The sequence below is a fragment of the Bufo bufo genome, chromosome 2 (assembly GCF_905171765.1).
Source record: "Bufo bufo chromosome 2, aBufBuf1.1, whole genome shotgun sequence".
Classification (NCBI taxonomy): Eukaryota; Metazoa; Chordata; class Amphibia; order Anura; family Bufonidae; genus Bufo; species Bufo bufo.
The window spans coordinates 827,264,531-827,292,139 of NC_053390.1; the positions used below are offsets into that span (position 1 = coordinate 827,264,531).

The 27,609-nt window shown below is 44.2% G+C and overlaps 1 protein-coding gene across 7 annotated transcripts in view; it reads right to left on the bottom strand.

The window, feature by feature from the left end:
• Positions 1-614: 614 nt before the first annotated feature.
• The window catches only part of DYSF (dysferlin), a 317,684-nt gene continuing 290,689 nt past the window's right edge, over positions 615-27,609 (bottom strand). For all 7 annotated transcript variants that reach the window (XM_040419360.1, XM_040419355.1, XM_040419359.1 and 4 more), the window contains 8 exons: positions 23,085-23,173; positions 22,099-22,194; positions 18,818-18,959; positions 15,223-15,322; positions 12,703-12,881; positions 5,813-5,922; positions 5,259-5,406; positions 615-2,409 (listed from right to left, as the gene is read on the bottom strand). In XM_040419360.1, coding sequence (XP_040275294.1) covers positions 2,371-2,409; positions 5,259-5,406; positions 5,813-5,922; positions 12,703-12,881; positions 15,223-15,322; positions 18,818-18,959; positions 22,099-22,194; positions 23,085-23,173 — 903 coding nt within the window. In that variant the 3' untranslated portion in view covers positions 615-2,370. The remainder of the gene's footprint in view (positions 2,410-5,258; positions 5,407-5,812; positions 5,923-12,702; positions 12,882-15,222; positions 15,323-18,817; positions 18,960-22,098; positions 22,195-23,084; positions 23,174-27,609) is intronic.

Sequence of the window (27,609 nt, forward strand, 5' to 3'; positions counted from 1 at the left end):
TATCAGAATGATGGGGGTAATTGGGTCAACCATGCTTGCCAGAAAATATACAGTGTGAAACCTGGGGGCAGACAGCTCCATACACCGTTAGACTTTGGGGAGCAGCTAGAAACAGCTGACCGGTCGGGGTGCCGGGTATTGCACCCCCACCAATATGATACTGATGAGGATAGGTCATCAATATCTGAAGCCTGGAGAACCTCTTTAAATTAGAAGAAGAAGAAAATTCCTTTATTGTCCCTCAGTAGGGGAATTTTGGCCTAACAGCAGCAATCACATTCACAACAGGAGCAAAAATAAGAGTAATTAGAAATTAAAGAGTAAAATACAAGAAAAACATAACACAGAGTTTACTTTAAAAAAATCACTACTGAGTTTCTGGGAACAGTGGTGGTTATAAATCCTAACTGCTGCTGGGAGGAAGGACCTCCGATAACGTTCTTTCCCCAAGTCTTTGGCTCAAGGCAGAATTGCCAAGGGCAGTGGAGCGGGATGGCTTGGCTATGCTCTACTCTACTATCTCTTACTGCTATGCTAATCAGTTACATTTAGAGAAAATTTGTATGGCTGCCGTTTATAGAGGATAAGATATTGTTGACACCCAGTGTTATGTCCTTAAAGGGAACCTGTCATCAACTTTATGCTGCCCATAGTAACGGCAGTATAAAGTAGAGACAGGTTAGTTGATTTCAGTGGTGTGTCATTTATAAGTAAAAAGTAAGTGGCTGCCGAGAACAAACATCACAATCATGGCAGACTGGGCCTGGAGAAGAGTCACGGCCACCTGAGAAGAGTCCTGGTTATTCATGAATTCCTGCTCTCCTGCCCATCTGCTGATGACTGACAGACTTCTGCCTAGTTTTCTCCCTATCTCTCTAGGAGAGAACTTCCAATCATTAGTAGATGGACAGGGAGTGCAGGAGATTATGAATAACCAGGACTCTTCTCAGGTAGATTTGACTCTTTTCAAGGCCTGGGCGGAAATTATTATGATGCTGGTTCTCAGCAACCACTTACTTTTAGCTCATGAGTGACACACCGCTGAGATCAGCATTTCTGTCACTAATTTATGCTGCCGTTAATGAGGTCAGCATAAAGTTGATGACAGGTTTCCTTTAAATTGCGGCAACTGTAACTCTCAACGTATATGCCTCTCAGTCATGTTGGCAAACTCATAGAAGATAATCTCCACTGGTCTATATTGGTCTTTGCATCCCTGTCAACTACTGTCAGATTCAGAAACATCATAAATTTTAAGTGGACAAGTCATACATTGAAGCAGCCATACTTCTAGAATCTCCTGGTGGTATCATTGGTGGAGATCTGGAGCTGGAGAGGTTACTACTGCTAAAGGTGGCCATACACATTAGGTCATTGTTAGGCGAACTTGATGATTTTGGTGGCTATTGAATGTGTATTAAGGGGGGGGGGAGGGCTTTTGGGTTTCAATATGCCCAATCCTTTTGTTCTCAGGGAGATAAGCCACCACCAGAGTTGTATGGCAGTGGATTGCTTAGTGTGCATGTCTTGGTGGGAGGAGGAATAGTTCTTGGCTAAACATGCTACCTAAAGTGTGTGGGCAGCTTTAACCTACATCCGTGGACACTACTAATCCTCAAGCTCACTGGCTGCCCCTATAAATATAGTTTCTGGAAAAGGTAAATTACTTTTTCTTCTTTGATTCTCAGTTTTAACAGGATGAAGGCAAGAGATGACCTTAACTGGACGGATAGAGTTTTTTCTGAGACCAAGGGGCAGTAGTAAAGTATTAGTGACTGCAAAGATGGCAAAGAGCTGCGACAATAAGAAGGGACTACGCTTTAAAGACTCAAAGGCAAAACGATCTAGCATGCCAATTACACAATAAGGGAACCATGCTTTGTACTATACAAGTACTTTCATCTGTATACTGTATATAGATGCTGATCAACATGACTCCATCATATAATGGTCGAAGATGTCATCAACGAGATGATGGACCATGGTTGAGGCTTTCCACCAGGGTCTAGCAACCTCTGTTTGCACTCCCTCATTAGGTATGACAAACTTTGCCATTTTAATCACTTCAAGAAAATCTTGAACTATTTTATGAGTTTTATGGCAGTATGGACATTACATAGGTCTGCGCACACTACATTCATCACGATTCCTCACACAATGCTGCTTCTGGGATGGTGCTTGACATTGCTCAATTCCAAACTTTGCAACGTAGAGGAACCTTGCATCATGATAAATACTGGTAGCTGTAGGGTTGGTACATCGTCTGCAACATGGGTGATATGTCTATAAGACATTCGGCACACAGTCTTATAGGGCTTTCTAGGACTGAGGCTCCAGGTTGCGCTCAGCACACACTCAACCGGCAGTAGTTTAGCTAAATGGCTTCACCAGTTTCATAGCAGCATAGTTCTGAAAGACAAAAAATGAGTATAGACATAAGACTAGACCTGTGGAGACTGTCTATCAAGCACAGAGCCTAAAGCAGAGTGTACAGAACCTTACAATTCAATAGAAGGAGATCCTAGATGATGGGTTTACCCAATTCTAATACGACAGGGATGGCCAACGTGTGGCTCTCCAGTTGTTGCAAAACTGCAACTCCTAGCATGCCTACAGCTATTAGCCTACAGCAGGGCTTGGTGGGAGTTCTAGTTTTTCAACAGTTGGAGAGCCGCAGGTTGTCCATCCCTGTAATACAGTATGCACTCTACTGTAGCCCACATAAAGGAAGAAAGTGTTTGGACCATCGTTTGACCCGCTTCATGTCACTTGTGTAGAGATATAGAGAACCACGTGGCAGAGGCATGGAGCAGAGATGACCCCTTAGCAAAAATTAAAATGGTACGGTAGTGCTGGTTCATGTTTTTCCAACAAGCCAATGTCAGGTTTGGAGAGCCCAACACTTGTCACTCTCTGTGCTTCCTATTCATGGTAGAAGTGAAGTAGGAAGGGAATATGACCATACTGGTTTGGGTCCTGTTCTTAAATCTGATGCATGTCAATTCATGCTGTTGATCTCCACCACAGATTTCATACTTTGCAATTCGTAGCATGAAATCCGCCAGTAATCTGCTATAAATATGCATGCAACACGGGCAGATTTAGTGGTGGCTTTTGCTGCAGAACTGTAGCAAAGTCCTCAGCGGAGAATCTGTAGTTGTACCCTTAAAGGGGTTTTTCCGGGAGTTATGAAAAGACAATCGTGCTACACTATAAACTGATCAATGAAGCAGCTTTACCAATTTTTGTTTCAATTTTTATCCTTTTTTGGACTCTGATTCTCACACCTTTGCTTTGGTTCACCAAGCTGCACCATTCCCCGCCTGCCCAGTGTACTCCCTGCATTCTAAAGATACCCGTCCTGTTGGAACATGGCAGGCGGGCACATTGCATGTCATGTGCGGATGTAGCAATCCTCCTCTTGATACTTAATGAGTGAAATAAACTTTTACTTAAATTTTTTAACTGCTATTGTCACGTCATACTGCTTGTGCACATTATAAGGGGCAGGAACTGGAGGTAAGACTGCATGTGCCAGGCATCACGTATGGTCGAGACCACACTACAGTATAATGGCATGTACACTGGGGGAGGGTGGCATCATGGAAAAATCATGTACAGAATGTTTTTTCTCTCGGACTGGAAGAGGAACTAAGGTGCCTGGTCCAGCCCCAAATGAAAGGAGAGGTGGTAGCAATAGGTCTTGCACTGCAAGAAAAGCAAGTCCCAGGAAACTTTTTTAATCTTCTTATGCCCTCACCATTTTAACCATTTTAAGTGCCATTGCTCTCACTGACTTTACTTTTGTCTTGAAGGTGTCCTCAAAACTAGAATTTTCAGCATATGAGAAGACCACGGATAACCTGTGGTTACAACTAGTGAACGTCTGCAACCGAAAGCCTTGCACCAGTGTCTCCTGTTATCCTGGTACCACTGCCATTGGTTTGGAGGCCACGTAATACTGGTGGCCAGCAATGGTCGATCTGTGCAGAGTGTGTTGTGTACAGCACGTGATTTACATTGCATGAGGTATTTTAGAATATAAATACTTCACTTCTAGTGTCCGGTTTAAAAGCGCCAACTAGTGAATAAGACGGGGAAATTGAAAATCCAGGAGGCAAAAAAGCAGCTACAGATGGAGAAGATCAGATGGAGTCAATGTAATGTACACAGGGTTAGAGATTGTGTAATATAGCTCATTTCTGTAAAAGGTAACAGTCCTCTAATAATACAATGTGCAATACATAGAACATATGTGCCATATATGATACCTAGAAAATACGTCAGCTATAGCTTTTCCAGTATGTACAAAGAATTTAGGGGCACTCCCACTGGTTGCCATCACATTATGACCTCCACTGATCCTGACAATGAAGAGGCTAAAGCCCTCGATTGGTTGTCCCTGCACAGAGGTCATCCGACTGCAATCAGTGCCATTCACCTGAAATGATCCATACTGAAGTTCCCCTGGAGTGTGCAGGGAAAAACTGAAGCTGACCATACACAATATAGTTATGTTGGCAAAATCCCCTGATTTCAGCATGATCAGCCCACAACCTAATGTGTATGAGAAGATGTTAGGGCAAAAATGGTCGAGTGGCTGGATTTTAACATGCCTGATCCTTCAGTTCTCAAAGATACTTGCATTATATAAATGATTTCCCCAGAGGGGCACTGAAAAGGTTCCTTGGATAGGCAACCTGTGTACTAGAATTCATATGTCCTCTCACCCTCTTCCCCACCTGCTGTCTATAACTATGTGTTGTGTCAGTCATCTCCAGACTATGGCGATTTACTAACTGTACCAGAAGGATCAGGGCACTAGTGAAAAATCCCAATACATTTTGTAGGGTCTAAATACCCAATGGAGTAGACCACAGAAGGCACATATTGTGCAGAAGTAAAGCCTTCATTCACTCTATATTTACAGTGAGGTTACATTTCCCAAGCTAACACGAGCCAAAACATAAAACTAAACCAAAAGCGGGAAAAGCTTTATTCCTGTGCAGGACGAGAGTGCCGTGGTCTGTTCCATTTCTTGGAAAAGCACTTATTTGATTAACATGGCACCTATCTTTCTTCATTACTGGTTTGAATATATTGTTATTGGACTTCTTTTTCAAGGCATGCACATATGATACCAAACTGAGTTAGATCTCCATATACGACTATGATGATGAGATACCATTGGTTAATTGTTTGTAAATGACTGCTGGCACCAGTTTCTTGTTGCACCACAGTCATTGATGGCATCTTACCGGGAACGAGTACAAGAAGATTCCAAGGAACAGCAGCAAGATGAAGACAATAAAGAAGACAAGGATGATGCATTTGTATCGTCTCCACAGGATATACTTCAGGGTCTTATATGGAGAAGTAAACCAAAAGAACGATGTCTCTGGACGCCTGAAACCAGAATTATTTAACATATATTATCTACATGCATGGATACAATGTAACCTATAGACAGTAATGTGTGTATGGGTTCAACATTTACATGACCAATATTAGTATATGGGATCAATTTTGGTGGGCACCTGGATCCTGAGCCCACCACCTGACATTGATCTTGGTACTTTCAGAATGTGGCATACATGTAATACCTGGCCACATCAGGTCCACTAGAGTTACAATTATTTCAGTGACTCTCCCCTTTGACTAACAGTGGTCCAAAGTGATTTACCCTCTCTAAGCTTTCCTGAGGGAACCACCCTTTTGAGAATAGATTACTTTAGTGATGGAAGATGATCTTTGACCTCCACCATTTCACAAAATGAAGAGGTCATAAGGCTGCATAAAGCCATAATCTTACTTGGGATCCTCTAGCCTGGGGTTCATATTTGGTTCTTCTCGGCCATGTCCAGCTGGCCGTTCTTCATTGTCTTGCTCATTGACAATCTCTAACGTCATTTCCAGCTTGCCCTGAAAGACATTGAACATAAAGGGTGGCAGAAGATTAGCGGATATTAAGTCAGTTGAGAAACATGGTCATCCAGATGAGAAGGCAATTGGTGGTTGGAAAAGATACGATGCTTTACTTGTGCTCGGATCGGCTCATGCTGAGAGGGTCCCCTACCTACGCCTATACTCCACCCCCCCAACCTAGAAGCAGCAGAGTTATGCCGGAACTGCTTATCGAAGGGTAGCCTAAAGGGGGCTACCCCAATAATGAGACCTGAAAGAAGGGAGGGCTCCTGGGTGGGTTGAAATCGTTCGAACCGACAAGTGGGGGGAGGAGGGCCAGGTTTAAATAGTGAACGCCCCGCCTCCCCTCACACAAATACGGCACTCTTAATTGCCTACCACTTGTGCTCGGATCGGCTCATGCTGAGAGGGTCCCCTACCTACGCCTATACTCCACCCCCCCAACCTAGAAGCAGCAGAGTTATGCCGGAACTGCTTATCGAAGGGTAGCCTAAAGGGGCCAAAAGAACCATGCATAGGAGTTAGAAAACTTGATAACAGAAACTACAGACCAAAACTCGAAAGCCAATGATATTTCGTATAAGGATCCGGGATATTACGTATGGAACACACGGAACTGCGACGACCCAACCGTTTGATGACATGTACTGGCACCTTATGCATGGACGCCGCCGCTGCCGCGCCCATGCGGAAGGAATGTCCTGTGATCCAGCGAGGACCGACCCCTGGACCTGTCAACTAACCTGAAAGTACGTAAGAAAGGCCGCAGTGGTTAGCCGGGCATTGACTAGTTCGAGTACGGGAGAACATGCCGCTTGGACTAAATACTACGCAGCCAAGCCTCCAAGGCCTGCACCGGACACCATCTGCTGTCCGTGGGAAAGTATCTGACCGCCACTGGTTGCCCCGGCCGTGACGTCTTGGACGAGGCCAAGGTGAGGACATAGATGGACCCGCGCCGGATGAGCTGACCTTTCTGCAGGCACCCAGCCAGCGTATTGGTGCCCATGAGCTTGCCTGACCTGAGGAATCCATGGAAAGTCAGGTACAAGGCTGTTTCTACCAGAGCGCTAACCTGCAGCCCGAACGGTTTGCCCCTGCAGTTTGCCTGTCACGGCCTGAACAAGCTACCGGTAAATGGCTGACGCCCATGTCGTTTCACAACAGACATCTTGCGCAAACCCTTCAACGCCGCTTTGATCGGGTGGGCGGAGAAGAGTGACGGTAGGTCCGGATGTAGCCTGCACCAATGGTGCTGAATACCTGCCATGTATAGTTAACAATGCTATAGGACAGGTTTAATTGAGAGTGGCAAAAACCCTGACAAAGCCCAATAGGTGAGTGATAGGTCCCCGGCCAGCGGCCGGGTAGGTGTTCTCATATCTCTGAAACAGGTGCCAAGCTGTCTTGTAAGCCCTCAGAGTATTACTGGCCAAGGAATTGGCCATCAGTCTCTTAGCTATGGTGAGATGGGAGACTAGTCCCAGCGCAGCTGGGCCTGGTGAGGAAATTTTTTATTTATTTATTTTTTTTAATCTCCATGCGTGAGAGACTCTAATGGCGGAGTCATATGTGTAAAACTAAAATGGAGAAGCTCTGCGTGAGGGACTCTAATGGCGGAGTCATATGTGTAAAACTAAAACGGAGAAGCCATGCGTGAGAGACTCAGATGGCGGAGTCATATGTGTAACCTAAAACGGAGAAACCATGCGTGAGAGACTCTAATGGCGGAGTCATATGTGTAACCTAAAACGGAGAAGCCATGCGTGAGAGACTCTAATGGCGGAGTCCTATGTGTAAACCTAAAACAAAGAAGCTATGCGTGAGAGACTCTAATGGCGGAGTCATATGTGTAAAACTAAAACGGAGAAGCTCTGCGTGAGGGACTCTAATGGCGGAGTCATATGTGTAAAACTAAAACGGAGAAGCCATGCGTGAGAGACTCAGATGGCGGAGTCATATGTGTAACCTAAAACGGAGAAACCATGCGTTTGAGACTCTAATGGCGGAGTCATATGTGTAACCTAAAACGGAGAAGCCATGCGTGAGAGACTCTAATGGCGGAGTCCTATGTGTAAACCTAAAACGGAGAAGCCATGCGTGAGAGACTCTAATGGCGGAGTCATATGTGTAAAACTAAAACGGAGAAGCTCTGCGTGAGGGACTCTAATGGCGGAGTCATATGTGTAAAACTAAAACGGAGAAGCCATGCGTGAGAGACTCAGATGGCGGAGTCATATGTGTAACCTAAAACGGAGAAACCATGCGTGAGAGACTCTAATGGCGGAGTCATATGTGTAACCTAAAACGGAGAAGCCATGCGTGAGAGACTCTAATGGCGGAGTCTTATGTGTAAACCTAAAACGGAGAAGCCATGCGTGAGAGACTCTAATGGCGGAGTCATATGTGTAACCTAAAACGGGGAAGCCATGTGTGAGAGACTCTAATGGCGGAGACATATGTGTGAACCTAAACGGAGAAGCCATGCGTGAGAGACTCTAATGGCGGAGTCATATGTGTAACCTAAAACGGAGCAGCCATGCGTGAGACTCTAATGGCGGAGACATATGTGTGAACCTAAACGGAGAAGTCATGCATGAGAGACTCAGATGGCGGAGTCAAATGTGTAACCTAAAACGGAGAAGCCATGCGTGAGAGACTCTAATGGCGGAGTCATATGTGTAAACCTAAAACGGAGCAGCCATGCGTGAGAGACTCTAATGGCGGAGTCCTATGTGTAAACCTAAAACGGAGAAGCCATGCGTGAGAGACTCTAATGGCGGAGTCATATGTGTAACCTAAAACGGAGCAGCCATGCGTGAGACTCTAATGGCGGAGACATATGTGTGAACCTAAACGGAGAAGTCATGCATGAGAGACTCAGATGGCGGAGTCAAATGTGTAACCTAAAACGGAGAAGCCATGCGTGAGAGACTCTAATGGCGGAGTCATATGTGTAAACCTAAAACGGAGCAGCCATGCGTGAGAGACTAATGGCGGAGTCATATGTGTAAACCTAAAACGGAGCAGCCATGCGTGAGAGACTAATGGTGGAGTCATATGTGTAAACCTAAAACGGAGAAGCCATGCGTGAGAGACTAATGGCGGAGTCATATGTGTAAAACTAACACGGAGAAGCCATGCGTGAGAGACTCAAAAATGTATATATTATTATTATTTTTTTTTTTATATATATATATATATATATATATATATATATATATATATATATACACATACTTTTTTTTTTTTTTTTTTTTTCACTATCAACCACTTAAGCAGCTCCCGTATGGGCACAGCTCTGAGTACGAGCATGAAGAGCATGGTATAACGCAGATCACCTGCACGGACTAACTAACATCTTGTGCCTAAATAACCCCCTTGGAACCTAATGTACGGCTGGCAGCAGGAAGCCAGCCACCGCCTATGATCTGCTCCCCCTGACCGAGCCTAGTACTCCTTCCCCTGATCCCTGCCTACCTAACGGCACGGCGGCCCGTGCCAGACTTTATTGAAGATGAGGAGCCTTACCCCCCAGCCGCGTGGGGAGCTCACGCTGCTCCCTGGCAGAATGCACCAGTGCGGGAGGGCCGACCCACCGCCGGCTGGACACTCGTACCGCGTGGGGAGCAGCGCCACTCCCTGGCAATGTGCACCGGATCAGAGGGAGCCCTTCCTTTACCGTGGGCCCCGGCCCCCGCTGGTTTGAACCGTGTGCCGCGTGAGGAGCCGCACAGCTCCCTGGCATTGTGCGCCGGTGCGGGAGTGCCTCACCTAGGGGCTGGTTATTGTGACTGGAACCCGCTGGGAGACTGAAGCCTAACTGGACCTACCTGTGACCGTGAAGGCTGACCTCCCAGGCCGTGGCTGACCCACGTGCGTAGTCGTGACGCAACTACCCGTAGATGCCCACCCAGTGCCTGTAGTTAACGGGAGTGCGACCGAGTCTGTGGATGTGACCGACTAGCCCCTATAGTCGTGAGGGGACCCTACATCGAGAGTAGCGGTAACGGACCATCGCCTGTAGACGTGGTAGTATTACCTCATGAGTCTGTTGACATGAGACTAATGCCTGCAGTCGTGGCCGGTCTTAATAATGAGTCTGCAGTCGTAACGGATTTGTGCCTGCAGTCGTGGCAGGGCTTTAGAGCGGGTCTGTAGTCGTGACAGACTGATGCCTGCAGTCGTGGCAGGACTTTATAACGAGTCTGTAGTCGTGACAGACTGATGCCTGCAGTCGTGGCAGGGCTTTATAACGGGTCTGTAGTCGTGACAGACTGATGCCTGCAGTCGTGGCAGGACTTTATAACGAGTCTGTAGTCGTGACAGACTGATGCCTGCAGTCGTGGCAGGGCTTTATAACGGGTCTGTAGTCGTGACAGACTGTTGCCTGCAGTCGTGGCAGGGCTTTAGAGCGGGTCTGTAGTCGTGACAGACTGATGCCTGCAGTCGTGGCAGGGCTTTATAAGGAGTCTGTAGTCGTGACAGACCTGGCAAAGCAACATTCCTATCTATACCATTATTATAATTTTTTTTTTTTTTTTTTTTTCCTTTTCCCCCCCACCAAAGGCCACGACTGTAGGCGCCACCCTGTAAGAGATGCGCCAGAGGCCTGGACATAATAGACCACCATCCCCTGTCCCCAAAGCCTATGCAGGAGAAAAGAGGGGGTTGGCCCCCGCATGCACCACCCCTGACTCACCTGGTGGCCATGACAGCCACGAACCCCACAGTATCGTAAGTTAGCCCACCACCTGTGGACCTGAATAACCAAGGACAGACGTGTGAGTGAGCGCACGCCAGCTGGGCGACACTTCACTCATGCCACCGCTCCCTAGCTAACCACCGGATTATTGTGACTGCGCCCGAACCAACCCCCTGACTGACCGTATGGGCTTATGGGCGGCCCGGCTGCGTGCGCAAAGTGACGTGGCCAGCCCCCCTCCTTGAAGCCCTCTTTATATTTGATCCTTGAACATATTCCAATTTTTTTTAAATATATATATTTTTTTTTTTTTACTCCTGCCTTAGTACCTAGCCACTGTGCCTGAGCAGAGGAGCCCTGCACCAAGACTGCAGTACCAGTATGGGCCTGTAGGTGTCGACCATCCCCCGCCCTCTCTCAAGCCAGGACCTGCTGGAGCGCAGCAAGCCAGTGATTCCCTTCTAGGTTAGAATTAACCATTGAAATCATAACTTGTTATACAGTGCACATGTCTGAGTATCTGCTTATCTCGTCTTGCCTGAGTTTGGCGCAGTAAAGAAGACGAGTTTATTCTGCAGCGGATTCCTAGACATGAATAAGCATGTCCACCTTCACAGCCTCGCTAATTGTAATTACCAGGAGAACGTGCATCAGGATCGGCTGCGAGGGATTTGCGCTCCGCCATGTGGAACATTGCATCCCGTGCCCACCGCTATCGACTATTTGTACAGGGAAAGCCGCGGCGTATTAATCGCCTATAGGTTTCGGCTTCCGTCCCCTGATCCTGCAGCTGAACCTCCGCTTACTGATTGCAGCTAATGAATAGATCCCTGTGTGAGCGGACGGCGTTTTCCTCTACGGCGGAACGTTCTGATACGGGAGTGAGTGATATATAACGCTGCGTCGTGGAGCCGACGGCCGGCGTGACCGATGCTCAGGGTATGCGAGCGGACGTCGTGACCCGTCGCTGCTGAGCCACAGGTGAGAGGTGCCTGCCTGGGGGACGCTGCATGTGTGAGCGGGGGTGCTTAGCGCAGGGCCTGGAGCGGATCGGGGTACCTGTCTCGGGGTGCCGGAAGCGATCGGGAGTGCGGGCAGTCTCCAGCGCAGCTGGGGACCGGCGGCACGCTCGGCAGCCCCACATGTTATACATAGCGAGACGGGTGTGCAAGCCACCCTGCCTACCTAATCACCGTAGCGACGAGCTCGACGCAGCCGATCCCCCGATCCTCCAGTGACGCATGCCCTTCTCTGGCGCCAACCCACAAGCCGATTCGAAATCGTTCGAACCGACAAGTGGGGGGAGGAGGGCCAGGTTTAAATAGTGAACGCCCCGCCTCCCCTCACACAAATACGGCACTCTTAATTGCCTACCACTTTACATCAAAAGGAGTCACAATGAGGCCAATACATTCTGGAATTTCTTTAAATGCAGAGCACACAGGCTTTAAATAAAGGCTATTTCCATCCATGATGGCTGGATCATAATAATCAAAGCACAGCCATAAGTTCAAGCTGTTTATACCATGAGTTGTGTGGGTTTAACTAAACTGGGTCTTCCAGAGCAAGATGTGCTCTTGATAGCCACTCTGCCCTAGATAAAAGACGAACAGTGGCCTCCCTTCCCCGTCAACTCAGAATCGCCTAAAAATAGCCATACACATTAGTCTATGGTTGATTAAAAAGGGCAATTTCAACAAAAATGACCGGAAATGAACATGAACAGGCCAACCAATGATAGACCATCTTCATCTGGAAAGAAGTTGTCTATGTCCTTTGTTCCCAAGAGAGCAAAAGAATTGGAAAAGATTTTACCCTGGAAGAATATCCACAGAAAAATCTTATGTACTTCACAGGGTATAATTTAACATGTATGACCAATTTGAGCGACTGTAATGGCCAAAGTGGACTAATATGTGTATAGCATCATCAGAACAATGACCGTTCACCATTCGTTCAACAGTTCTTCAACCATTGACATCCTTCTATCTAATGTGTCTTACAGAATATGAAAATGTGTTTTCTAGTATGGATAACTCCTTTACATAATTATGATGAGAAGTATTCCTTACAGCAAGAATCTTCTGGTCACCGTCCACACCCACACAGGGCCACCAGCCCTTCACTGTCTTCTGCTCAAATAGAGACACAAATTTGCCAGCAGAAATTGACTCTTCCAGCAGGTCCAAGCTACATTTCTCTGCTGTCTTGGCAGGTTTTGGCATCTGGTTCAGATCCAGCTGTATAGAACCTGGAAACAAAAAAAGAAGAGATCTATGTATGTCCAGTAAGTCGTTACTGCACTGTAGTTCATCATTTATAGAAACATAGGATGGATTTTTGTGACAACCATTACAATGAACATAGGCACAAAGACCATGATTCTCTTAAGTCCAAGAGAGTGCTCACCAGTGGGGCCGGTGAGATGTGAGGACCTAGATAAAACCTCTTCAACGTTTGACATATTAAAATGCCTATATACATGCATGTGCTGTCAACCGACATCTCTTTTTCCAGTCTTATATACAAGCTTTGCTTGGTTGAGAGTGCAGGCATTTTAAATGGGGAGAACAACAGGATCAGCAATGAAATTCAGTGCATCCAACCCTTCTTGGGTGCATCACATAAACATTGGATTGTCAGGCAGCCCCACCAAAAATAATAGGCTTGGACAACAATGGTCTATAGTCTATGGGCAATGGTCTAATGTCTCTGGGGGCCTTTAGGTGTGAGCCTTTGCCGAGATAAAAGAGTGGAGGACTACCCCAAAAAATTATATTCAAAAGCCATGTGCCAATCTCTCCAGTGTCAGTATAAAAGTCAGGAGGTTGTGGCAGCAGGGACCAGTACCAGGTGAGAGGTCCTGTTTCTAGGAGTTCTTTCCAAAAAATGGACCCTTCTGCCTATCCCAGATTCACCATCCTTCTCCCTCTTTCTTCTCTATGGCATCCGGACGGTGAGATTGCTCTGGCTCAGGAAACGATAAAAGGAAAGGAGGCAGCGAGAGCGGTGATGCCATTGTTTAGAGAAACCTCAATTACAATCACTTTAGCTTGGAGTTAACATTTGATATTGTTCCTGTGCTGATTTCTTGGTACAATCTCAAAGCAACTTCGCATAAGCTACTATACATAAACCAGATGTGTGCTGGATCCCGTCGACATGGCTTCCCATAAAAAAAATGCCTGTCTTTTTCATGGTAGGCAACGGTCAGAGCGTAAGAAAAGTTGGCTGAGCCATTAAAGAAGCTTCTGTCAGCAAAAGCCACACGTTGTATGCCTCTGGAGTCTCGTTCAATCACACAGCCCTCTCCTCTGCCCAGTGTTAAAGTAAACTGGGCTCCTTGTTGATGTCATACTGGAACGCTGTGTAATAGGCTTTGTATATGGAATACAATCGCTTCCATTCTCCGCAGATAAAAGGACATTCGATTCAAAACACTCCTGCCCTCATTTATGGTGAATAAAACAAGATGGCCTCCTTCATTTAACTCATCTATTGCCGAAACTCAGAAACTTCAATTTTAGAGTAAATGTACATTGAACACCCATCTGACACCCCTCTCCTGCAATACGTTGCAGCTGCTGAGCCCTATTATATAACATTTATCTCCCACTCCCTCTTGAACATTATAACCATGATTCTAGTCATGCTAACATCATCAAATAAGTAGACAGGTCATTGACCCCACAAATTATGGGGCATTAGTATATTAAAGGGGTTGTTCCATCTTGTATATTAATGGATATGCCATCAATGTCAGATAGGTGTCAGTCCCACCTCTAGGCCCCTCTCTTATCTCCCGAAGAGGGCCACAAAATGAACAAGAGCACACTGCACGTGGCTGTTTATAGAAGACCCATAGTGGTGGGTGGAGAGTGCACTGCAGATGCGCGGCCACCACTTCATTCATCGCTATGCCAGCACTTGGTTATCTTCAAAACTCCTATAGCAGTGAACAGAGGGTGACCGTGCATGCATGGCTGCTCTTCATTTACTTCAGGGGGCCCCGTTGTGGATATATGAGCGGGCCCCAGAACCTGCACCTTTCCGACATTGATTGCATATCCTAGAAATTTTCCATCAATGTATGAGATGACACAACCCTTTAAGGTTAAACGCAAACAATATGGAAACACTGTTCAATTTCCACTTCACACCGGCAGCTTATACATTTCATATTGCTGCCGGCAAATGTGCTCTCCTCCCGAAGGAAGAAAACGGGCTCCCTAGTGCCACCTGTATGTAGCTACCCATTAGGTCTTCCTTTTGGAGGAGAGCTAATTCGTATACTTTTGCCAGGGAGCACTTTGTGCAAAACCAGCTGGATTTCCATGAGGAGCACCAAAACCCCACAAAATATTGTGCCCTCAGGCACACTTCAGTGTTGTCTGTCTGTGCAGCCAGGACCATCAATTATCCAAATGAATCCAATGAAGAAAGAAGCCGGAGCGCCGGACTCCACTCCGAGCATCAGCGTGCATGTGTAACAAGGTGATGTTTCGACCTGTAAACACTTGAAAAAAGTCCAGGGCCCTGGCTTTTTTCTCCAGTTATATTGCTGCCTCAATTACGTCAGTGTTGTTCCTTACCTAGATAGTCATCAAAGGAGAATTTGTCGTTGTCCCATATCTGTAGGATGAGGTTAGGGGGGATTTTATTCTCAGTTGTGTCCATGCTCCAAAAATGTTCCTGTGGGAGACAAACATGGATCATCCATACAGACTGCACATCATGCATAGGTGAAAAGACAATAGAAAGACTACTATTCCCATTTCTTTTACAATTATCATATGCCCCGGGCTGTTCTACTAATCTGTTCTACTATGGGTTGAGTGTCACATGACCCATTTCTCTGTTTTCTGTCTAAAACTCCCAAAACATCTTGCATGCACTCTATGTGTCTTTCACTTTTTTCTGCTCCACATAACCACAAGTCAGTCATCTTTCTCTTCTGGCAGGGAGGAAGGGGACTGACTGGAGAACTTACTGGGTACCCTATGTACAGGTGCAAGAGAGTCAAGGAGATCTTGCCGGGAACTTACTATGGACTATATGTATATATGGTACCCAGTAAGTTCTCCAGTCAGTCTACTTCCCCCTCTGGCATCCATAAATATAATCTCCCAGTACGTTCAACTGCAGGTAAATAATAATTGCACCATGGAGACTAATGTCTGAATAGATCATTGTTTTCATACATGTAAATATCAAAAATTGTACATTGTGTTCAATTTATCAAATGTCACAAGATATTTAGTGCATCTTTTAGTCTAACACATCTGTCCTGAGGTGTTTCTCCACTTTCTACTCCACCCCTTTACTATAGTAATATAGGGAAAAAATTTAAGTCTTTTAAAAGTTAGCAGTTGATAAATCTGTCTTAAATCGGCTTGAAAGGCTAACCACAGCCCAATTTTCAAAACTAGAGTGAGTGGTACAAAAATGCAAAATATTTCACACATTTTTGGCAAACAAGGACAAAAAGTCAAAACTGCTAAATTTCCCCTACAATATTTACTGGTGGGACAAAACCTTTAAGCATGGTGCCACAAAGTACCAAGTATACAGTAAGACTCTAAGGAGTTTCATGACGCAACAAGTGTAGGAATAACACAAGGATATTGTCCATGGAAACCAGGCACAAGTTTACAGAGGTTTGTCATGAAGACAAGTCTGTGTGGCAGGGACAGGTAGTCTCTTGTGCGAAAGACAGAATTTGTGGGATTGGTACAGTGCAATGTAGGTAGGTATGTGGTCACTTAGATAACAAGCCAGGTGCCTGCTAGGCAACTTAAACTCACACACAGGCAAGCACCAAGGCAGATTCACCACTTATCCTATAGTCGGCAGAGTAGACTTGGTCTTGGCAGCCCAAAAACAAGTAAGGGTATTCAGGTCCTTGGTTGTTTTAGATTTGAAATCACAGTGAATGGGTAGCTTTATAAAATTTAAAACATAACATTTATTTATGTATGTAGATAAAATAATGGGCCCTACTATGCTTGACAAAAATGAATAGTTGCCACTAGTAACACTTATCTCCTGAAAGAATGGGCGGAGATGAGAAGGGACCAACAAGGGATAGTAATAAAGTAAGGAGATAGGATGAAGGGTAGCCAGGTACCAAGGCAGAGAGATACAGTGCTGGGTCAAGAACCCTAAATCGCCCTGTCTCTCTATATCCTCCCTCCTATCTACCACAGTATCCCTATTGCAACCCTTCCTAAAGATGGACTGCCCAGCTTTGCCCGATAGCCAGAAATGGTCCTTGAGGTAGTTAACCTAGCACCAGGGGAGGGGGCGAAAAAGCTGGAAAAGATAAATGTGATGAATCAAGAGCAAGCGAATCCACAACTGGTGTGAAATCACCTACAGTACCAGACAAGTTCATACACAAAAAAAAAGATATGTAATCAAAAATAAGTAACACATACTGATGGTGGTAGAGTCCCGACGCGTTTCCTCAGTGTTACCTGATTCGTCAGGGGACAAGATTATATCTAGAGAGCCCTTCAACTGGGCTCAATTATCCAACAAAATAGGGTCACAGGGGGCACACTGATAAATCACACCCAAAAGGCTTTTACAGTCTCCCTAGTGGTGGAGAACTGTGCAGCAAATAAGGTATGAAGATGAATAATTGTGTGGCCTCCAATCGGCCAACCGTTGTAAAGTTAAAGACCAAATCGCCCTCTATTTTGAAAGGCCTGTGGTGATTCCTGGTATTTAAACCTCTATCCGTGTGGAAAAAGAGATATAAGGTGCTCAATGTTTAATACACACCAATATCCAGGTATAAGTGTCTAGAATATATGAATGAATATATGATCACCGGTTTACTAGGTTTGGATTGAAGTCTTACCAAACAATATAACTCGGTTTGGTTAAGACTACTGACCTCTGGTTATTCCTGGTTTATCCTCCAGGTCTAGACACTTATACCTGGATATTGGTGTGTATTAAACATTGAGCACCTTATATCTCTTTTTCCACACGGATAGAGGTTTAAATACCAGGAATCACCACAGGCCTTTCAAAATAGAGGGCGATTTGGTCTTTAACTTTACAACGGTTGGCCGATTGGAGGCCACACAATTATTCATCTTCATACCTTATTTGCTGCACAGTTCTCCACCACTAGGGAGACTGTAAAAGCCTTTTGGGTGTGATTTATCAGTGTGCCCCCTGTGACCCTATTTTGTTGGATAATTGAGCCCAGTTGAAGGGCTCTCTAGATATAATCTTGTCCCCTGACGAATCAGGTAACACTGAGGAAACGCGTCGGGACTCTACCACCATCAGTATGTGTTACTTATTTTTGATTACATATCTTTTTTTTTGTGTATGAACTTGTCTGGTACTGTAGGTGATTTCACACCAGTTGTGGATTCGCTTGCTCTTGATTCATCACATTTATCTTTTCCAGCTTTTTAGCCCCCTCCCCTGGTGCTAGGTTAACTACCTCAAGGACCATTTCTGGCTATCGGGCAAAGCTGGGCAGTCCATCTTTAGGAAGGGTTGCAATAGGGATACTGTGGTAGATAGGAGGGAGGATATAGAGAGACAGGGCGATTTAGGGTTCTTGACCCAGCACTGTGTCTCTCTGCCTTGGTACCTGGCTACCCTTCATCCTATCTCCTTACTTTATTACTATCCCTTGTTGGTCCCTTCTCATCTCCGCCCATTCTTTCAGGAGATAAGTGTTACTAGTGGCAACTATTCATTTTTGTCAAGCATAGTAGGGCCCATTATTTTATCTACATACATAAATAAATGTTATGTTTTAAATTTTATAAAGCTACCCATTCACTGTGATTTCAAATATTGATTAAGGGTTTAGCCCATTACTTAATTATAGTTTGACCGACTAGAATTGGTTGTGTTAAATTATTATCCTTGGTTGTTTTAGAACCTCAATTCTATAATATTTGGAGCCAATGTGATGACCACTACCTCATTATGAAAGATATATCTCCATGGTTACATTGAAAATTGAAGTCAACAAGAAGGATCTAAGCCCCGTAAATTTATTTGACAACCACCGTGGCTCCACCATGATGTTTATTTGACAACCACCGTGGCTCCACCATGATGATGTTCTCTCGTACAAAGAGCTGACACAAATTCACAATCCCAGTCAGACAGCCGGGCCTTGTGCTCGGCATGTTCCTGGGATGGTCTTACCTTCTTAGACACTGAGCAGACCTGCTCCGCGGGAAGATAATCAAAAGGGAACACAAACCGCCAGTTAAAATTCCCTTCACCTCCCATAGACCTGTAGTGCACATCTGTTTTCTGTTTATTTTCTTCATGGCCTATCAGCCAGCTAGGAGAAGGAGAACAGGACAGCCACATTTACCTCCAGAGGAAGTATATTTGTATAACTTGCACAACATGTCATTGAAACAAAGGCATTACTTTCATGTGAGTCCTGGACGGGTAGCACCTATACCAGGGAGAAAGTGTATATAACGTTCCTCTGCGTTATATAAACCAGTTCAATATGTTGAGAGTTCAAAGCGACTCAGGAGTGTGGTGACTCTGTAGAGAAACATATGGCTCTCAACTTGAGGCTACGGGGATCTTATTTCATTATTGTAACTCTCTTGCTACTGTTGTGGCCATAGACGTATTGAACTGCAGCCACACCATGGGTCATTTCTGGATGGAGGATAAACCTATCTCATTATCTATCACTCTGGGGTATCACAGTGTAAGAAAGAAGGAATATTATACCTGCCCCCTTAAACTGAAAAGGTTATCATGAACCATGTTCATACATGAAGGCTGTTAATAATTGTTTCATTTGCAGCATTTGTTGCATGAACAAATATTTTTGCTTCACTGTGTCTACCTTGGCTCTGCTGCTGATCTGTTCCCATGACAAAATCAGTTTCCTTCCCCCTCTGGCAGCTGAACATATAGACTTATTCCCCTGCAGACAGAGTCTTCTCAACTAAACTGCCCTGTACTGCAGAGACCCTGCTCCTTTCTGAAAAGCAGGGCGGAAGGATATTTTTACTGGCGCCAGAGAATCGCTATGCAGAGACCTGGCTGTGGGGAGAGCAGTAATAGATGATTTAGAGCAGCACCAATGCACCTTGTATGACTCCCTCGGAATACAACAGCTTGTCCAGACCACCGATCCTCAATGATCAACAGATCAGCGAAGAAATAGAAGATGACAGCAGCATATCCAAATGAGGGTCCTTTATTCACCGAACATCCGTGATACAATGTACAAAAAAGTGCGACGTTTCGGCTACATAGTAGCCTTTATCAAGCATTCATGGATGTTCGGTGAATAAAGGACCCTCATTTGGATATGCTGCTGTCATCTTCTATTTCTTCGCTGGTTGTAGGGAGAGTGCATGTCGACCAGCCCTTAGCTCATTAGGTGTTTGTGCACATACAGTACAGACCAAAAGTTTGGACACACCTTCTCATTCAAAGAGTTTTCTTTATTTTCATGACTATGAAGGCATCAAAACTATGAATTAACACATGTGGAATTATATACATAACAAACAAGTGTGAAACAACTGAAAATATGTCATATTCTAGGTTCTTCAAAGTAGCCACCTTTTGCTTTAAATAACTGCTTTGCACACTCTTGGCATTCTCTTGATGAGCTTCAAGAGGTAGTCCCCTGAAATGGTCTTCCAACAGTCTTGAAGGAGTTCCCAGAGATGCTTAGCACTTGTTGGCCCTTTTGCCTTCACTCTGCGGTCCAGCTCACCCCAAACCATCTCGATTGGGTTCCGGTCCGGTGACAGTGGAGGCCAGGTCATCTGGCGCAGCACCCCATCACTCTCCTTCATGGTCAAATAGCCCTTACTTTCAAAGTTTTCCCAATTTTTCGGCTGACTGACTGACCTTCATTTCTTAAAGTAATGATGGCCACTCGTTTTTTTCTTTACTTAGCTGCTTTTTTCTTGCCATAATACAAATTCTAACAGTCTATTCAGTAGGACTATCAGCTGTGTATCCACCTGACTTCTCCTCAACGCCACTGATGGTCCCAATCCCATTTATAAGGCAAGAAATCCCACTTTTAAACCTGACAGGGCACACCTGTGAAGTGAAAACCATTTCAGGGGACTACCTCTTGAAGCTCATCAAGAGAATGCCAAGAGTGTGCAAAGCAGTAATCAAAGCAAAAGGTGGCTACTTTGAAGAACCTAGAATATGACATATTTTCAGTTGTTTCACACTTGTTTGTTATGTATATAATTCCACATGTGTTAATTCATAGTTTTTGATGCCTTCAGTGTGAATCTACAATTTTCATAGTCATGAAAATAAAGAAAACTCTTTGAATGAGAAGGTGTGTCCAAACTTTTGGTCTGTACTGTACAATGTGAACATCAAGTGGTGCCATACAATCTACAGTAAGGGAACACGAGGTGGCGCCATACTGTATGCCGTAAGTAGACAAATACAAGGTGAAGAGAATGAAATTGCCTGCCAGACTTGCTAAACTGTCTATCAGATAACAGCTGGGCTCAACCAAATACAATCCATGGTCTATATTTTTATAGTGGGCATCTTTACAAATAGCCTTTAACCCGATCTACCAATCTTACTATATATGAGTAGCCTACCCCAATACCCTTAAGCCCTTAAGATAATTTGAACCTCAAGTGATTGGGTCACAGTCCATGGACCTCAAATAGGTTTGTACCTCAAGTAATTAGGTCACAGTCTTTGGGTTTGTACCTCTAATGATTGGGTCAAAGTCCATTGTCATAGTCCAATGGGTTTGAGCCTCAAGTAATTGGTTCAGAGTCAATGGATGTAAAATGGTTTGGACCTCTAACTACTGGGTCCCAGACTATGGACCTCGACTTGGTTTGAGCCTTGAGTAATTGGATCACAGTCTATGGACCTTGAATGAGTTTGATTCTCAAGGAATTGGATCGCAGTCTATCGACCTTGAATGAGTTTGATTCTCGAGTAATTGGATCACAGTCTATGGACCTTGAATGAGTTTGGTTCTTGAGTAATTGGGTCACAGTCCCTGGACCCTGAATGGGTTTGATTCTTGAGTAAGTAGGTCACAGTCTATGGACCTCCACTAGTAGGTATAGAGATAGAGAGGCTTTCTGGAGTCAGCAGAACATACAGCCCATTTCAGGAAAGTGCAGAGTATCTGGCAGAGAAGGTAATGCATTTACATTATCTGCATACAGAAGACTGTATTCCACTTAGAATACTGTGGAGACACCGACATAGTAAGAATGAGAGAGACAAATTGTATTGACTTCTGCAAGCCTCACTGCGACCCTATCTTGTACCCCTGACATCCAGGGCACTCCAACCAACACCAAACAGGAGATCCCAAAACCATGGTGTGCCCCAAAGAAAAGAAATGGTGTCCCCTTCCCATCACTGCATGGACCAGGTTGCTACAACCACTTGTATTCTCTCTACTCTCCCCTGCGACCCGCTGCAAATCCCCTTACCTCTTCACATAAATATCACTCATCTTTTCTCCGGTAACGCTCACATCATCCAGGATAACGTCTTTCGTGTTCCAAATGATGCAACGCAAGTAGAAGCTGGAAGAGAGTTTAACATAGAGATCATGTCTTGGAACGAATTTCTGCATGCTGAAATATAGATCATCTAGTAACTCCGAAACCAACTAACTAGATACAGGCATGAACTGACCATGGTCACATAGCGGCCTGTAGCACTGCATAATTTCATGACTCTTAAAGCTCTTAAAGTGTCTCAAATGTGCCACCAATTATATGTGTTAATACTGATAGGTAATTCTAACGATGACAGAGTCAAAAGTGTAAAAACGAAACAGAAATAAACTTTCCAGTGACTGAAGGAATCAATCTAACTCCGGGAATGAAGACCATTACTTATCTTCAAAGCCCTGTATGGCAGCAGACTAACTCCAGATCTCTGACCTCCTCCAATGCATGATACCATGAAATAAAACATATACCGTATGCCTACGGACAATGTGGTAAAGTGATGATATCATCAAGGGAGGAAAATTATAATGCACAGTGTGCTTGGCCTCTTACAGAAGTCAATGTAGTGTGAGCTTATGTATATTCTGGTCAATCAGAGTTTGGGATTTTGCAAATATTACACTTTTTCTAGAAGACCATATCACCTATGGTAAACCTAGAATGGTGACTCTCAGATTACTAGAAAGGTGAGTTAAAACTGATCTGACTGAAGACTATGTACCAGCTTTATTTTGCACGTGATGAGTCCATAGACCTTTACTTCACAAAGCTGACCCCAAATGGTAACCATAAATCCCCAATTTGGTTCCCACCTGTGTTGGGTTAGGTTGGACATTACTCATGGCATTTTACAAGATCTACACTTATCATATTGATTACATTCCTCTTACAGGTTCTACCAATTCTGCATTGTCTTTCTCCCACAACCCTTCAATATTCCCTTTTCCTATCATTCTCACCGTTTTGCTTTTCTGGGTGTTATATTAAATGGAGGGCCCGGGGGTCCAAATGACTTGGGAAATAAGTCCACCCACATCTGTAGTTTCCCCTGCAAAACACAAAACAAATATTATCTAAGATTAAGAACAAAGAAAATTGCTGGAGAGACAAGATGGAGATAATCACTATGGCTGAAAATGCGACCTTACCGGTAAATCATTCGACTACAAATACAGTGAAAAAGTGAAAGCACACAAAACATAATGTGGAAAATTATTAAATTAAAGGTCTGCCTAAATTATACTACTTACACTGTTCTGATCTTCAGTTATACAATATATAGTACTATCTTCAGAGCTGCACTCACTATTCTGCTGGTGCAGTCACTGTGTACATAAATTACTTATCCTGTACTGATCCTGAGTTACATCCTGTATTATACTCCAGAGCTGCACTCACTATTCTGCTGGTGCAGTCACTGTATACATACATTACATTACTTATCCTGTACTGATCCTGAGTTACATCCTGTATTATACTCCAGAGCTGCACTCCCTATTCTGCTGGTGCAGTCACTGTGTACATACATGACTTATCCTGTACTGATCCTGAGATACAACCTGTATTATACTCCAGAGCTGCACTCACTATTCTGCTGGTGCAGTCACTGTGTACATACATTACTTATCCTGTACTGATCCTGAATTACATCCTGTATTATACTCCAGAGCTGCACTCACTATTCTGCTGGTGCAGTCACTGTGTACATACATTACTTATCCTGTACTGATCCTGAGTTACATCCTGTATTATACTCCACAGCTGCACTCACTATTCTGCTGGTGCAGTCACTGTGTACATACATTACTTATCCTGTACTGATCCTGAGTTACATCCTGTATTATACTCCAGAGCTGCATTCACTATTCTGCTGGTGCAGTCACTGTGTACATACATTACATTACTTATCCTGTACTGATCCTGAGTTACATCCTGTATTATACTCCAGAGCTGCACTCACTATTCTGCTGGTGGAGTCACTGTGTACATACATGACTTATCCTGTACTGATCCTGAGATACAACCTGTATTATACTCCAGAGCTGCACTCACTATTCTGCTGGTGCAGTCACTGTGTACATACATTACTTATCCTGTACTGATCCTGAATTACATCCTGTATTATACTCCAGAGCTGCACTCACTATTCTGCTGGTGCAGTCACTGTGTACATACATTACTTATCCTGTACTGATCCTGAGTTACATCCTGTATTATACTCCACAGCTGCACTCACTATTCTGCTGGTGCAGTCACTGTGTACATACATTACTTATCCTGTACTGATCCTGAGTTACATCCTGTATTATACTCCAGAGCTGCATTCACTATTCTGCTGGTGCAGTCACTGTGTACATACATTACATTACTTATCCTGTACTGATCCTGAGTTACATCCTGTATTATACTCCAGAGCTGCACTCACTATTCTGCTGGTGCCGTCACTGGGTACATACATTACTTATCCTGTACTGATCCTGAGTTACATCCTGTATTATACTCCAGAGCTGCACTCACTATTCTGCTGGTGTAATCACTGTAAACATACATTACTTATCCTGTACTGATCCTGAGTTACATCCTGTATTATACTCCAGAGCTGCACTCACTATTCTGCTGGTGCAGTCACTGTGTACATACATTACATTACTTATCATGTACTGATCCTGAGTTCCATCCTGTAATTTACTCCAGAGCTGCACTCACTATTCTGCTGGTGCAGTCACTGTGTACATACATTACTTATCCTATACTGATCCTGAGTTACATCCTGTATTATACTCCAGAGCTGCACTCACTATTCTGCTGGTGCAGTCACTATGTACATACATTACTTATCCTGTACTGATCCTGAATTACATCCTATATTATACTCCAGAGCTGCACTCACTATTCTGCTGGTGCAGTCACTGTGTACATACATTACTTATCCTGTACTGATCCTGAGTTACATCCTGTATTATACTCCAGAGCCGCACTCACTATTCTGCTGGTGCAGTCACTGTGTACATACATTACATTACTTATCCTGTACTGATCCTGAGTTACATCCTGTATTATACTCCAGAGCTGCACTCACTATTCTGCTGGTGCAGTCACTGTGTACATAAATTACTTATCCTGTACTGATCCTGAGTTACATCCTGTATTATACTCCAGAGCTGCACTCACTATTCTGCTGGTGCAGTCACTGTGTACATACATTACATTACTTATCATGTACTGATCCTGAGTTCCATCCTGTAATTTACTCCAGAGCTGCACTCACTATTCTGCTGGTGCAGTCACTGTGTACATACATTACTTATCCTATACTGATCCTGAGTTACATCCTGTATTATACTCCAGAGCTGCACTCACTATTCTGCTGGTGCAGTCACTATGTACATACATTACTTATCCTGTACTGATCCTGAATTACATCCTATATTATACTCCAGAGCTGCACTCACTATTCTGCTGGTGCAGTCACTGTGTACATACATTACTTATCCTGTACTGATCCTGAGTTACATCCTGTATTATACTCCAGAGCCGCACTCACTATTCTGCTGGTGCAGTCACTGTGTACATACATTACATTACTTATCCTGTACTGATCCTGAGTTACATCCTGTATTATACTCCAGAGCTGCACTCACTATTCTGCTGGTGCAGTCACTGTGTACATAAATTACTTATCCTGTACTGATCCTGAGTTACATCCTGTATTATACTCCAGAGCTGCACTCACTATTCTGCTGGAGCAGTCACTGTGTACATACATTACTTATCCTGTACTGATCCTGAGTTACATCCTGTATTATACTCCAGAGCTGCACTCACTATTCTGCTGGTGTAATCACTGTAAACATACATTACTTATCCTGTACTGATCCTGAGTTACATCCTGTATTATACTCCAGAGCTGCACTCACTATTCTGCTGGTGCAGTCACTGTGTACATACATTACATTACTTATCATGTACTGATCCTGAGTTCCATCCTGTAATTTACTCCAGAGCTGCACTCACTATTCTGCTGGTGCAGTCACTGTGTACATACATTACTTATCCTATACTGATCCTGAGTTACATCCTGTATTATACTCCAGAGCTGCACTCACTATTCTGCTGGTGCAGTCACTATGTACATACATTACTTATCCTGTACTGATCCTGAATTACATCCTATATTATACTCCAGAGCTGCACTCACTATTCTGCTGGTGCAGTCACTGTGTACATACATTACTTATCCTGTACTGATCCTGAGTTACATCCTGTATTATACTCCAGAGCCGCACTCACTATTCTGCTGGTGCAGTCACTGTGTACATACATTACATTACTTATCCTGTACTGATCCTGAGTTACATCCTGTATTATACTCCAGAGCTGCACTCACTATTCTGCTGGTGCAGTCACTGTGTACATAAATTACTTATCCTGTACTGATCCTGAGTTACATCCTGTATTATACTCCAGAGCTGCACTCACTATTCTGCTGGTGCAGTCACTGTGTACATACATTACATTACTTATCATGTACTGATCCTGAGTTCCATCCTGTAATTTACTCCAGAGCTGCACTCACTATTCTGCTGGTGCAGTCACTGTGTACATACATTACTTATCCTATACTGATCCTGAGTTACATCCTGTATTATACTCCAGAGCTGCACTCACTATTCTGCTGGTGCAGTCACTATGTACATACATTACTTATCCTGTACTGATCCTGAATTACATCCTATATTATACTCCAGAGCTGCACTCACTATTCTGCTGGTGCAGTCACTGTGTACATACATTACTTATCCTGTACTGATCCTGAGTTACATCCTGTATTATACTCCAGAGCCGCACTCACTATTCTGCTGGTGCAGTCACTGTGTACATACATTACATTACTTATCCTGTACTGATCCTGAGTTACATCCTGTATTATACTCCAGAGCTGCACTCACTATTCTGCTGGTGCAGTCACTGTGTACATAAATTACTTATCCTGTACTGATCCTGAGTTACATCCTGTATTATACTCCAGAGCTGCACTCACTATTCTGCTGGAGCAGTCACTGTGTACATACATTACTTATCCTGTACTGATCCTGAGTTACATCCTGTATTATACTCCAGAGCTGCACTCACTATTCTGCTGGTGTAATCACTGTAAACATACATTACTTATCCTGTACTGATCCTGAGTTACATCCTGTATTATACTCCAGAGCTGCACTCACTATTCTGCTGGTGCAGTCACTGTGTACATACATTACATTACTTATCATGTACTGATCCTGAGTTACATCCTGTAATTTACTCCAGAGCTGCACTCACTATTCTGCTGGTGCAGTCACTGTGTACATACATTACTTATCCTATACTGATCCTGAGTTACATCCTGTATTATACTCCAGAGCTGCACTCACTATTCTGCTGGTGCAGTCACTATGTACATACATTACTTATCCTGTACTGATCCTGAGTTGCATCCTATAT